Source organism: Labrus bergylta, chromosome 18, assembly GCF_963930695.1.
Source record: "Labrus bergylta chromosome 18, fLabBer1.1, whole genome shotgun sequence".
NCBI classification, from domain to species: Eukaryota; Metazoa; Chordata; class Actinopteri; order Labriformes; family Labridae; genus Labrus; species Labrus bergylta.
The window spans coordinates 26,424,142-26,436,641 of record NC_089212.1 but is presented as its reverse complement, the minus strand read 5'-3'; the positions used below and the strand labels follow the sequence as shown (position 1 = coordinate 26,436,641).

Here is a 12,500-nt window from a genome sequence, read left to right as displayed (position 1 = left end):
TAGGATAACCCCTTGAGGTGTATCACCTCGTTTTCAAGGGGGTCCCAAACAGATATTTACAAAGACACAGGTACAACACAGCAACACAAAACCAAAACATAACACTACAGACGAAACAAACAAAGTAATACATACAGCAGAAAACAACAACAATAAGGAACAACACAGAAAACAGATACAACAATAAGCTACAACTCTAGACTAGACACCTTAGAGGAGAGAGAGTCAGTGATACATAGAGAGAAATAAACAAACAGTGTTGACGTTACTGAAAACAAACACAATCAGTTTGAAGATGAGAAAACAAAAAATGTTTAAATAAGTGGAACGATGACAAGGAACAGAGATTTAAAGGAAACTTATTCCAATCAGAATATGTCAACAGGAAGCTGAATGAAATGTCCTCATCGAGCTGTGACTGTAACTCTTAACTCTGCATGAAGACGTACTGAATGTCATTTATTATGTCATTTAAGGATCCTAACAGTGGACAGTACATCTGAAAGGAGGCTGAATCGTAGCAGTATGGTTGTAACTTTAAGATCCTCGCTGTACAAGTGGAAGAGCTCAAACTCTAAACAGAGCGAACACTCAAAGTCGACTCAACTCGTCTCGAGTGTTGTGAGATGAAATGAAAAACATTTCTAGTTTGAAGGACACTTTGCACTCCCTGGAGTTTGTTCCTTGGTGTGTTTCCTGTCGATGTCATTTGTCTCCTTTTCGATTACTCAGAGAGGAACAGAAGGTCAGATTCAAACCCAGGACTTGGACTCTGTACATGGGGAGTGTAAACTAACCACTCAGCCCCCAGCTTGTATGAATCTTGTGAATGTCAGCCTTCAGTGTGTGTGTATTATGTTCTGGCGCTCTCTCCCACACAGACAGTTGATTGTAATTCGAGGTTTCTCTGTATTTGATGGCGGGGGAAACTGCGGTCGGGGGCAGCATCGAGGATTTATTTAAGACGAGATATTCGCTGTGACAGCTCTTTGAAACTTCTGAGGAAACACTTCCTGTTTCCAATTAGCATCCGCTGTCCTGGAAGTTTGGAGTGACAAGACTGAGGGGCGATGTCATCACGTAGGAGTGTGTGTCTTCATCTGTATGTGATTTCATACAGTGTGTGTGTGTGTGTGTGTGTGTGTGTCTGTGTGTGTGTCTGTGTCTGTGTGTGTGTGTGTGTGTGTGTGTGTCAGTTTGTGTGTGTGTGTGTCAGTTTGTGTGTGTGTGTCTGTGTGTGTCTGTGTCTGTGTGTGCGTGTCAGTTTGTGTGTGTGTGTCTGTGTGTGTGTGTGTGTGTGTCAGTTTGTGTGTGTGTGTCTGTGTGTGTGTGTGTGTGTGTGTGTGTCTGTGTCTGTGTGTGTGTGTCAGTTTGTGTGTGTGTGTCAGTTTGTGTGTGTGTGTCTGTGTGTGTGTGTGTGTGTGTCTATGTCTGTGTCTGTGTGTGTGTGTGTGTGTGTCAGTTTGTGTGTGTGTGTCTCAGTTTGTGTGTGTGTCAGTTTGTGTGTGTGTGTCAGTTTGTGTGTGTGTGTCAGTTTGTGTGTGTGTGTGTGTGTGTCTGTGTGTGTGTGTGTCTGTGTCTGTGTGTGTGTGTCAGTTTGTGTGTGTGTGTCAGTTTGTGTCTGTGTGTGTGTGTGTGTGTCAGTTTGTGTGTGTGTGTCTCAGTTTGTGTGTGTCAGTTTGTGTGTGTGTGTGTGTGTGTCTGTGTGTGTGTGTCTCAGTTTGTGTGTGTCAGTTTGTGTCTGTGTGTGTGTCTCAGTTTGTGTGTGTGTGTGTGTGTGTGTGTGTGTGTGTGTGTGTGTCTCATTTCTTGTGTGTTTAATTATTGCATAGAAGAAGGAGGAGTTGGTTTCTGGACGTTCTGGATGTTCTGAGCGTCTCTCTGCGTTCACTCTGGAAACCCTCAGAGCTCTCCTCCTCTCCAGGCCGCTCTTTTCACTTTCTGGCTCCTGGTCCCCCGGATACCCCGTAATTATGATTTAGAGTGATGCAGGGATGGGGTTTGTGAAAACCTGTTTTCTTAGGCAAAGCGATGCTAAGTCTATTTTTCAAAGGGGATGCTTTGTTGCCAGACTTTGACACACTGTTGTTCCAGGGCTGTGAGGAGGGGGAGGCGCTCTGTCCTGCAGCTCGTTTATGACAAAGTGTGGACCAGCTCGCCGTTTGTGGCGAGGAAAACAAAAGAAACATTTTGGAATGTAGTTTTTTAATGCCATCAAGATCTGGTACAAAAACGTGCAGGGACTTCTTTTAATGATGTTTGCTTGTTTTGTTTGACTTTCCAGCACAATACGTGACGACAGTAACGTGTTGCAACCAAACACGCTAACGAATAACGTGTTGAAAAGTAACGCCGTTTGGTCACAATCGCTCCATCATCATCTGGTCATAAACACACCTCCTACATACCGACTCACAGAGTTCCCCTATTACTAACATTTCTGCTATTTTAACTGCAGAGAAGAAGGGCCGCAAGAGACAATGTTGCAGTGATTAGTCCACAGCTGAAAGCCATTGAAGTGAAGCGAAGAGGAGAGAGCGCTAGTTGGGGGGGGGGGGGGGGGCAGGATCAGAGAGGGAGGGGGGGATTAGGAAAGAAGGAAGCAGAGAGGAAGAAAAGGAAAGTGAAAGAATGAAGGACAAAGTCTTGAGAGGTCGGGATGAAAGGTTTAAAAATGTGATAAACTGCATTACAAAGAAGAGAGGATGGTGTATAAATATGAGCGCTGGGCTCAGAACTTGCAGGAGGACGAGGAGTGAAGTTAAAGCTTAACGTCCAACCCGTCTGTCCTCAAAGAACCTGCAGACGGTCATCTTTCATATTTTATCACTTCGCCGCAGAAGAAGAAAATCAACAAAACAACAAGTAAATTGTCAGAATCTCCTTGTGTGGGTTCCTTTTTTTTTTTCTAGAATATTTGTTTTCCAGGGGTTTGCATTTCTCATCATTCGGTTTCTGCCAAAGGGAAGGGACACAAAGTTGAAAAAGAAACAAAAATAAAAATAAATAGAGCAGAAATGCAAGGCAGGCAGAGACGTGGTGGATTGGGTTTCACCTCCACACAAAACAGAGCGGATTACATTGCAGAGTGTCCAGCCTTTTTCCATTTATATGTATGAAAAGTATTTTCTTTTGGGAATCCTAGCGCCTGGCGCCAGCAGAACCTCTGTATAATAAACAGTGCTAAATAATTTAGATGTGAGGGAGGCTTGGCGAGGAGCGAGGCACGGCACGGCGCTAAGAACACTCAAGAGTGAGGCTTCACAGGAGAGAAAGTTCCTTTGTGCACGGACACGTTCAGCAACACACACACACACACACACACACACACACACACACACACACACCTCACTGTCAGCTCATCATTGTCAGATTTAAGGTTAAAGGTCGTTGTGTCTTTAATATTAATCTCGTTTTATTAAATGTAGTCGTCCTCAGTTCGACTCGTTTTCATCCACAGATTCTCGTGAGTCGTGGATTTGACCGACTGTAAACAGAGATTCATCATTTATCTCGAGCAGTTTATATATTTCTGTCGAGCGCTCGTACAACACGCTGACTAAGAGTTATGGGAAGAGATTGTGTTGGCAGATGTTTTGATTTTAACACACGAGAAGGTTTGAACCGGCCAAATCGGTTTGGAGAGTTTTAGAACGTGGGCGACCACAGAAACGAGGACAGCTTCAAACTATTTATAACATCATCCAGACCGCCAGACCACACACCTGCTGTTTGTAACGATATCACAGATCACACGAGATCTCACAGAAACTCACGAAATCAAACGTGACTTCAGGAGAAAAACAAACATGGAGGACGATGGTCGTGGTCAGCTGGCTGTGTGGTTTGTCGTTACGAAGACACTTGTGTTGTTGCCATAGTTACACAAGCTAATAATGATGATCAAAGGATTCATCTCTACTGATGTTTCAATGATAAACAAAGGACAGTTCTTGTGATTTTTTTTAGTCGTCCTTCTTTGAGCTTTGCTTGAATGTAAAACTGAGCGAGACTCACATGGAGTAGAGCACACGGCGTCATGCTAACAAACGATCTGTTTATCACTTTAATAATGTTTAGAAGCTGCGTCACGATCAGCCTGTATCAGATTAAGAACTACTCAGTCTACATACTGAACCCTCCTGTGACAGCTGAACTTCCAAAGAGTCCCTCTGTACCTTTAAGAAAAAGCTAAAGACCCAGCTCTTTCATGAATACCTACTAACTTAATGATGATGGTCTCCATATTATTGATGATGATGATGATGGTAATGACGATGGTTTTTGTTTGATAATGACTTATAAGATGGTTTCTATACTGATTAGAGCTCTCAAGAACTGCCCTCAATGTTGTGCTTTGCCTCTGGTCACTTCCTGTCAGCACCTGTGTGTCCAATCAGACTCAAAGCTGATCGTTTGCTCTTACTGACATTGTTCCCTTTAGATCCTCTCTTGTGTTGTTCTTACTCTCTGATGTACGTCGCTTTGGATAAAAGAGTCTGCTCAGTGAATTGTAGCTGATAGTGTTGTGTTTCTGGTGTCCTGATTGTTGCGTCTCTGTATTGAGTGTGTCTCTCATGGTTTTAGAGAAAGTTCCCTCTTGTGACCAGGAGCGACAGAGCGCGCTGGACGAGGCTCGGCAGAATCCTCGCGAGGCCATTTTCATCCCCGACTGCGGGCCCGGAGGCCTTTACAAAGCGGTCCAGTGCCACCAGTCCACGGGCTACTGCTGGTGTGTTCTGGTGGACACGGGACGGCCCATTCCTGGAACCTCCACGAGGTAATGTTATTTATCAGCGACAGCCCAGAACAGGAAACTAATCTTTGTGAAGTTTAATGAAGCTAGTGCTAAAACAAAATATATAAACGCTGTTAGGACGACATACTTTAAGTGTCATCATCAGAGAAAGATTTTTAAAGGCGTAGTTGGAAGTTAAGTCATTTTAAAAGAATCTCCATCCATAGCAGCTTTCTGACAGTAGAACTTACAGTAGGTACATTTCTTTAAGCTTTTCAAACAAAGTTATTGTTCCAGAGTCTGGCAATATTTTGAGTCGGTCATTTTTAAGAGGCGATCAAAGTCATGAGCCATCCTTCATGCTAAAATGCATGAAAGCTTGCCTTCAGGTCTTTCAAGTACGAGAGAGCACAGTACAGAAAAGCGCAGAACCCAAAATGTCCCAAACCAACCCGAGTAGTTTTGGTTCCTCAACCAAAACTAGTATGCGTTTGATCTTCAATGTTAACACTTCGTTTACATCCCTTTGAACCGATTGTCCTGGATTAAAGGCTTTATATGCGATTTTTTTGATCCAGCAGATGTCGCCCTTGAGCACCAGCATGAAACCAAAACAACTTGCGCTGCATTGTTGTGTTAGCATGCTAATGCTAGCGATCTTTATTATGCTGGTATCTTCACACTGCATGTAAATTTACCTGAAATGAGCGTGATCTAGAAACACAGTTAAGCAGTGAGTACAGTATGTTATTCTTCTTTTCTCTAGTCCCTCAATTAAACAACTTTTATACACGAGGGGAGGAGTCAGCCGGCCGTCCGGGCGATGTAAACAAACTGAAGATAGGACTCTGAAAACTCTGAAAACATCACAGACAGTGGGACTCGGGTGTTACACCCATTGTAGACAGTCATGACTCACAGAGGATATACTTGATTTCTACATTAAGTGTGAAAAATCACATATAAAGACTTTAAAGTCCTGAGTCTGACTCATTGGATTTCTTAGCCTATCAGAGAGAACGAGCAGAAGTCAGCATTAGATGCTCGCACAAGAAAAAGTCAAACCTCTTGGTATTGAACCTGACTGAGTGCACGAGCTGAAGAGAACACTCGTTCAGAGCGAACACATGTACAGACAAATATTTGCGAGCCAGCTTGGAGAGTTGCGGGTTTGTAGCGACCCCGTGTCTCTCCACCAATCAGTGAGCTGCTGTCTGCAGACAGACTAGTCCCCCCCGGTTGTTTTAGCCTCAACATTACCGTCTTCATTTACTGACGTCAAGAGAGTATGAAATAGTCAAGTTACTCTGAGAGCGCCCTCTGCTGGATCAAACTGCAAACTCCTTCAGACGGTCTGATAAACTGAATATTTAGAATTCAAACGTCTCATTACAGTTCAAATGTGAATTTTCTACTTTGAATGAATGTTGGAATTTCAAATAAAAAATGGCAGCCGTAGTACGACCTCGGGATCCAAGCATCTGTTCGGTCTTTTGTATTTGGCAAAACAATTAGCCTTAAGCCCAGATAGGAATATTATTTAGCCAACCGTAAACACTGAATGTTTGGTATGACATGTGTGTTCAGAGTGCTCGCTGCTGTTTATGTTCCCTTCAGGGGAAATGGCAGAGGCACATTCTGCGATAGCTTCATGGGACAGGAGATGAGATTAGACAGCAGAAAAGTTTTGAGATAATGATACGCATTGCTAACGTTTTGGTTGTTTAAGAAGTATTCCTGGGTAGCATCTCGATCATGAATATTCAGCTATAACAGCTTCAAACAAAGAACGAGACAAAGTGCTCCCATGTTTAAAAGACTGAATGCCTGCAGCAGAGAAAATAGATGAGCTGTGTTTGCTCCTGAAGAGGCATCATTATTCTCTCTTCACATGGCGGTTTATGTTTTACAGGACGAGGTTTCAGACTTCTCCCGTCAGAAAAATGTTAGTTTAGGTTTGGCTGCCTACGCTTTGAACAAAATAAAACAGGTTCGGTTTTACATTCAGAGATGTCAGTTTGTAATTAATCTGCAGGACCTGAAACTCTGAAGGAAGTGAAACATACTGACATCATTCTCATCTGCGTTTCAGATATATTAAAAGACAACCTTGAAGCAATTATTTCCACACATAAGAAGAATCCACATATTTCTGACTAGACCTCACGTCACTCATTCTAATTTCTTTCCTCTGGACAGCAATGTGCAGAATCATGCATCACACATCCCACCTTGGATCCGTGGCCCTGCAGACTGTGAAATGACAACCTGCTTTTCCTTCTTTTTTTAAAGCTAAATGAGATACACATGCTCAGTTTTCCATCCTGTTCAAGAAGCACTTGCACAAAAAGCCAGGAGAAAACGAGTCATGCCACGCGTAATGCTGAACAGTTTGTGATGGCTCCGATACAAACCTCAGTGCACGTCAAATTTATTTTTCAAGCGTTTAAACAAAGACATCAATAATCCTGCACAGATAAACAACAGTGTGTCGTTTTAGGAAGATAAACACATTTTAAATGAAGATAGAAACATATCTTGTCGTCAGATCGTTCTGAAGCCTGGAAGAAAAACAGGAAAAACCTTTTTAATGGTTGAGTCTTCAGTTATTATTCTTTCCTTATTCAGCTGTTTCCTGCTCTCAAAGCTCCTTGTTGTGTAACAGGTACCAGACGCCCGAGTGTGACGGCGCTGCCCGATCTCGAGTCTCTGACACAGAGGATCCTTTCCAGGGCAGAGACCTGACAGGTACGCTTCAGTTTCAAAGCGATCGATTTGTTTTTGGTGCCACTTTGTTTGTTTTTTCACGCTAATGCTAATTAGCTAAATGTTAATTCTACTGTCGCTGTTCCTGTCTTTGACTTCATGCACTACACATACAGTCTGCAATGAGAACAGATTTACTGTTGGGGGGAATTGTGAAATGAACGACGTGGAATTGGTGGACAAGGAGCAACAGAGTGAGAATATTTGCCTTTTGACACAATCACAATATCAACAAATAGAAAACATAAAGAAGCTGTTTCGTTTCCTGAGCGGAGATTGTTTACACGTTTATACAATCTATGGTTGTGTGCCAGTTGCAGATTATCAACCCCTCCCGCTGGCTCGCAGTCCATTTTCCTGAATATTTCTATCAAGCCAACTTCACCAGGAACATTTACCAGGAGGCTGGCGGGAAAAAATACTGGGTAAAGTGGGAGTAAAAAATGTGGCGCTGAATGTTCACACATGCACACATGGACTTCCAAAAACCATCGTCTGTGAACACGGTTCATCTCTGAACTCCAACATGCAGTAAAAAGTAAACTGTATAAATCAGATCCAGAAAGATTGCTGCCTTCTCTGATGCCGGACTCTTTTAAGAAGGACTGAGGCGAAGTAGAAAACTGTCCTGAAGTCTGAAGAGTCCAAATTTGACTTTCTGTTTTTAAATCTCTGACTCCTGGTTCTCCGCGCTGAAGACAGGATTAATAATCCAGCAAACGACCGCATGTGTTCAGATCCCAGGCAGCAAAGATCAGAGACTCTCCTCTGAAGCGGAGGTCATAACCCGAGCTCGTTCTCCTCCGTCTCACTGCTCACTTACTTTTTGTTGCTTTTCTGTTTCCCCATCATTTAAGGTTTGCATTGTAACTCTTATTTAATTCCCCATCTGGAGAGTTTACAGAGTCGAGCATGACTCCTGACTGTGCAGCAGATGTGTGGCATGTTTTATGGAAGGTGTGAGTGTTGCGGGGTGTGGTGGTGGTGGGGGGGCTGCTGGGGTGTTGGAAACCACAGGGTGCTGAGTGAAGATATTTTTATGTACTGTAGAGGGATGTTCTGAGGCGCCACAACAAAGCTCAATATTTCATGGTCGTCACATCAAGGCAAGAGAAGAACAGAAGGCGTTAGGGGCCGAGTATGAACGGCGTGCAGCTACAGGTTCAATCCTACTGTACACAGAGCGCCACAATAGCGGCTTTGTCAGAGGGAGCAGATCCTCCTCTGAGACCAAAGACTGGGATCTGTTGGCTCCACGTGAAATCAGATCAGGAACTATTCAAAACCCAGATTTTAAAAACCGTTGGTAAATAAGTAGTTTGGTCTTATCTAGTCCATCACTAATCAACCAATCATAGACTCAGATATTACTGCAGCATCCTCGATCCCTTTAGTGCACTCAGAGCTAAACACAGAGGAGGAACTATTTGCTGTGGTAACAGTAAACCGCTCCACACAATAACGCCCAAATTACAACTTTCTGCATCTATGAAGCAGCAAGGCTCTGAGCGATGTTAAAGTCGCCATCTGTTCTTTTCATTGGGCTGAATGAGCCGGCACACTGCACAGGTGTGACTCACATCCTCACATGCAGACACCCAACATGCCGTAGTATGAACAGAACTGTGTCTGCGCTGCAATCTGTTGTTAGTCAGAGAGCCGTTTAAATGTTTTTAGATATTTAACTACCATACACAAAAGTCCTGAGTTATGTGAGTTACCTAAAATAATAAAGAACAAGTTTGAGGAGCAAAATGTATGAAACATGGACGTTGTCTCCCTCCAACAGAGTGGTTAGTGGCCCCAGGTATTTGCCACTAAGTGGGAACCTCCAGTGTTGAAAAGTGAAGCCGATGCTGGAGTGTAAAATCCTGCAGTTCCTGGAGTGTCCACTAGAGGCTGGCTGCAGAAGCACAGGAAGTCACATACACACCCATTCTAAAAAGCCTGTTTTTACAGCAGAGATGAACATGTTTACAGCCTGGTTCAAAAAACCAAATAGGTGTGATTAGCTCATGTCTGGATGGACACACACTGTACGGGGGGTGAATGTTTTGATGACTTTATTCACAATAAGGCGTGTAGCTGACCTGATTGACAGGTGAGCTTGTTTAGGTCAGCTCAGTGTTTGATTAAAGGGTCAGAACACTTGGTCCAAACTGTGTTCATCACCCCCCCCCTCCACACCGGGCCATATAGGCTGCACACAACCCCACCGTCTGCGCTTCACAACCCCAATTTAACACTTGGATTAAGGTGCAGCAAGGCAGAGCTTCTCAGAGCTTGTCGTGTCGTTGGAAATGCTAATTGGATTCACCTGGCGGGGCGACGGACCACCTCCCACAGAACACAACCCCCCCCCAAATGAAAAGACGTGAACAAGGAGGCCACAAACGCAAAGAGGAAAGAGGAGGAGGGGATCCGCTAAGAAAGACTGAACGAGGGAAGAAGGAGTGATGAAAAAAAAGAATGAGAAGATTAGTTTACCGCGCAGCTGCGTTTGAAGTTTCCCTTTAAGAGACACAATTAGGAGGGAAACATTTGCACTGGCTTAGCGTGCTATTAAAGCCATACATCTGGGCAATTAAAAAGAGCTACCCAAGGTGTTCAGAATTGTGTCATAAAAGTTAACAAGTCTGCACTGCTCAACAAAACTCTCTCATCACCGCACACTTCTGTTCCACCTCGCCATGTGCCTCAGCTCCTCTCGTCTCTTACAAAACCGCCAAACAACGTTTTTTTTAACCTTTATTTAAATGTATACATCATGATTCATCAGATATCATGAGCTAGGGTAGTATCGATACCAGAGCTTCCATTTGATACTGGGAGAAAATAAATGAAAATTTTGCTTGTTTTGATACAATGGCAACAAAAATAGTCCTAGAAAAAATACATCGACTCATTTCTCCTTTTAAATTGTCAGAAATGGTGGACAAACTCCTGCACACTATCTGAATTGCACAGACACATTGACACGCTGCCAATGTTTTTGTGCAATTTGGACGGTGTGCAGAAGTTTGCCTGCCATTTTTGATGGATCCATTCCTTTTCGACGCTACTCTCTTATAAAGAGATGACGTTTTTTTGATACTGTCGATTATTAAATTAACAATTGTATCATTTAAAAACATGTGGTATTAGAAAAAGTATTGGCACCATAAGTCAGTTAACAGACACCATGTTTGATATTTAGCATTAGACAGAGTTAGCGTGCTGATTTACACCGTGTAACAGCTGTTTAGTGTTGAACTCTGTGGAGGTTTTAGAGCTTCACTGCTCAGTAATGACTCAAATCATGAAAGGTAATTCTGGTGTATTTTTCTTGTCTCTGATTTATGCCAGGCTGCCCGGAGGGGAAGAAAGTGGAATTCATCACCAGCTTGTTAGATGCCCTCACCACAGACATGGTGCAAGCCATAAACTCACCAGCCCCCTCTGGTGGTGGGAGGTAAGTACAACTTGAGACCTGGAACGTGAGCCGGAACATAACGGCTGATTGTGCATGGAAAGATTTCAACCTCTTCTGGTTTTTACTCAAATGATCTTCTCTGGTTTACTTAATTGAATGGTGGTATTTTATTTCTGATGTGCGAGGCACAGATCTTGGAACAGACGCTGATGCGGTTTCGGGTTCTTTTTATCAGTGTAGAAATAAATACACCAAAGGGACTGGAAGGTTTTTGGGATTAAAGCTGGGTTATATCAATGCACACCAAGCTCCTCAATCCCATAAATGCTGAATCTATTTAGCAAAGATAAGCAGAACATTGATCTCAGAGGATTTCTCTGCAGGATGAATTGTAAAATTACAAGTTTGTGATAAAACGAGACCAGTTAAGGTATCAAGGTGTGAATCCCTTTTTGCACATGAAGTTGTGATCCTGCAGAAGCCCTGAGAGGCAATGGAGAAAAAAACAATAAGTGTTCTAATTCTGATGTTAAACCCACAGTATTTAAATTCCGCCACCAGGGGGCTCTTATTCAAAACGTAATAACAGAAAATGACGTTAATGCTAGCAGAGTGATGGGAGTGATTCCCTCTGCTGCTCCCGACCAGGCGGATGATTTTCTGGCATTTTTCAAGTTAGTTACGACTGCACACACTCGCAGTGAGAGTAGAGCCACGAGCCGATTCCCCAACTTCACCAATTCTGTGTGTGGAAAGGTCAAATATGCAAAGTGTGATTGTATAAGGGCAGCCATATAGTTTTGTTGTACTGCACTGCAAAGACAATAGATTATTCTATCCATCCACTCATCCATCTACTCCTTCTGTGCCTCTGACTCCTCCCAGGTTCGTCGAGCCTGATCCCAGCCACACTCTAGAGGAGAGGGTGGTGCACTGGTACTTCGCCCAGCTGGACAACAACAGCAGCCACGACATCAACAAGAAAGAACTGAAGCCTTTTAAAAGGTACCTGAAGAAGAAGGCCAAACCCAAGAAATGCGCCCGCAAGTTCACCGACTACTGTGACCTGAATAAGGACCGAGCCATCTCCCTGCAGGAGCTGAAAGGCTGCCTGGGTGTCAGCAAGGAGGGTAAGAGTAACACAAGGGTTATGAACGAGTCACGTCAAACTCCTATGAATGTGTATGAATGGATGAGTTAATACTGATGGACTCTTGACTCAGCAGCCTCTACCATCAGTGTGTGTATGTGTATGAATGAATGAGTTAATACTGATGGACTCTCAGCAGCCTCTACCATCAGTGTGTGAATGTGTATGAATGAATGAGTTAATACTGATGGACTCTCAGCAGCCTCTACCATCAGTGTGTGGATGTGTATGAATGAATGAGTTAATACTGATGGACTCTCAGCAGCCTCTACCATCAGTGTGTGAATGTGTATGAATGGATGAGTTAATACTGATGGACTCTTTACTCAGCAGCCTCTACCATCAGTGTGTGAATGTGTATGAATGGATGAGTTAATACTGATGGACTCTTTACTCAGCAGCCTCTACCATCAGTGTGTGAATGTGTATGAATG

The 12,500-nt window shown here is 43.3% G+C and overlaps 1 protein-coding gene across 13 annotated transcripts in view; it reads left to right on the top strand.

The window, feature by feature from the left end:
* Positions 1–12,500, top strand: part of smoc1 (SPARC related modular calcium binding 1) — a 39,625-nt gene that overhangs the window by 13,765 nt on the left and 13,360 nt on the right. For all 13 annotated transcript variants that reach the window (XM_065947657.1, XM_065947656.1, XM_065966709.1 and 10 more), the window contains 4 exons: positions 4,588–4,780; positions 7,404–7,486; positions 10,850–10,955; positions 11,802–12,046. In XM_065947657.1, the coding sequence (XP_065803729.1) occupies positions 4,588–4,780; positions 7,404–7,486; positions 10,850–10,955; positions 11,802–12,046 (627 nt within the window). The remainder of the gene's footprint in view (positions 1–4,587; positions 4,781–7,403; positions 7,487–10,849; positions 10,956–11,801; positions 12,047–12,500) is intronic.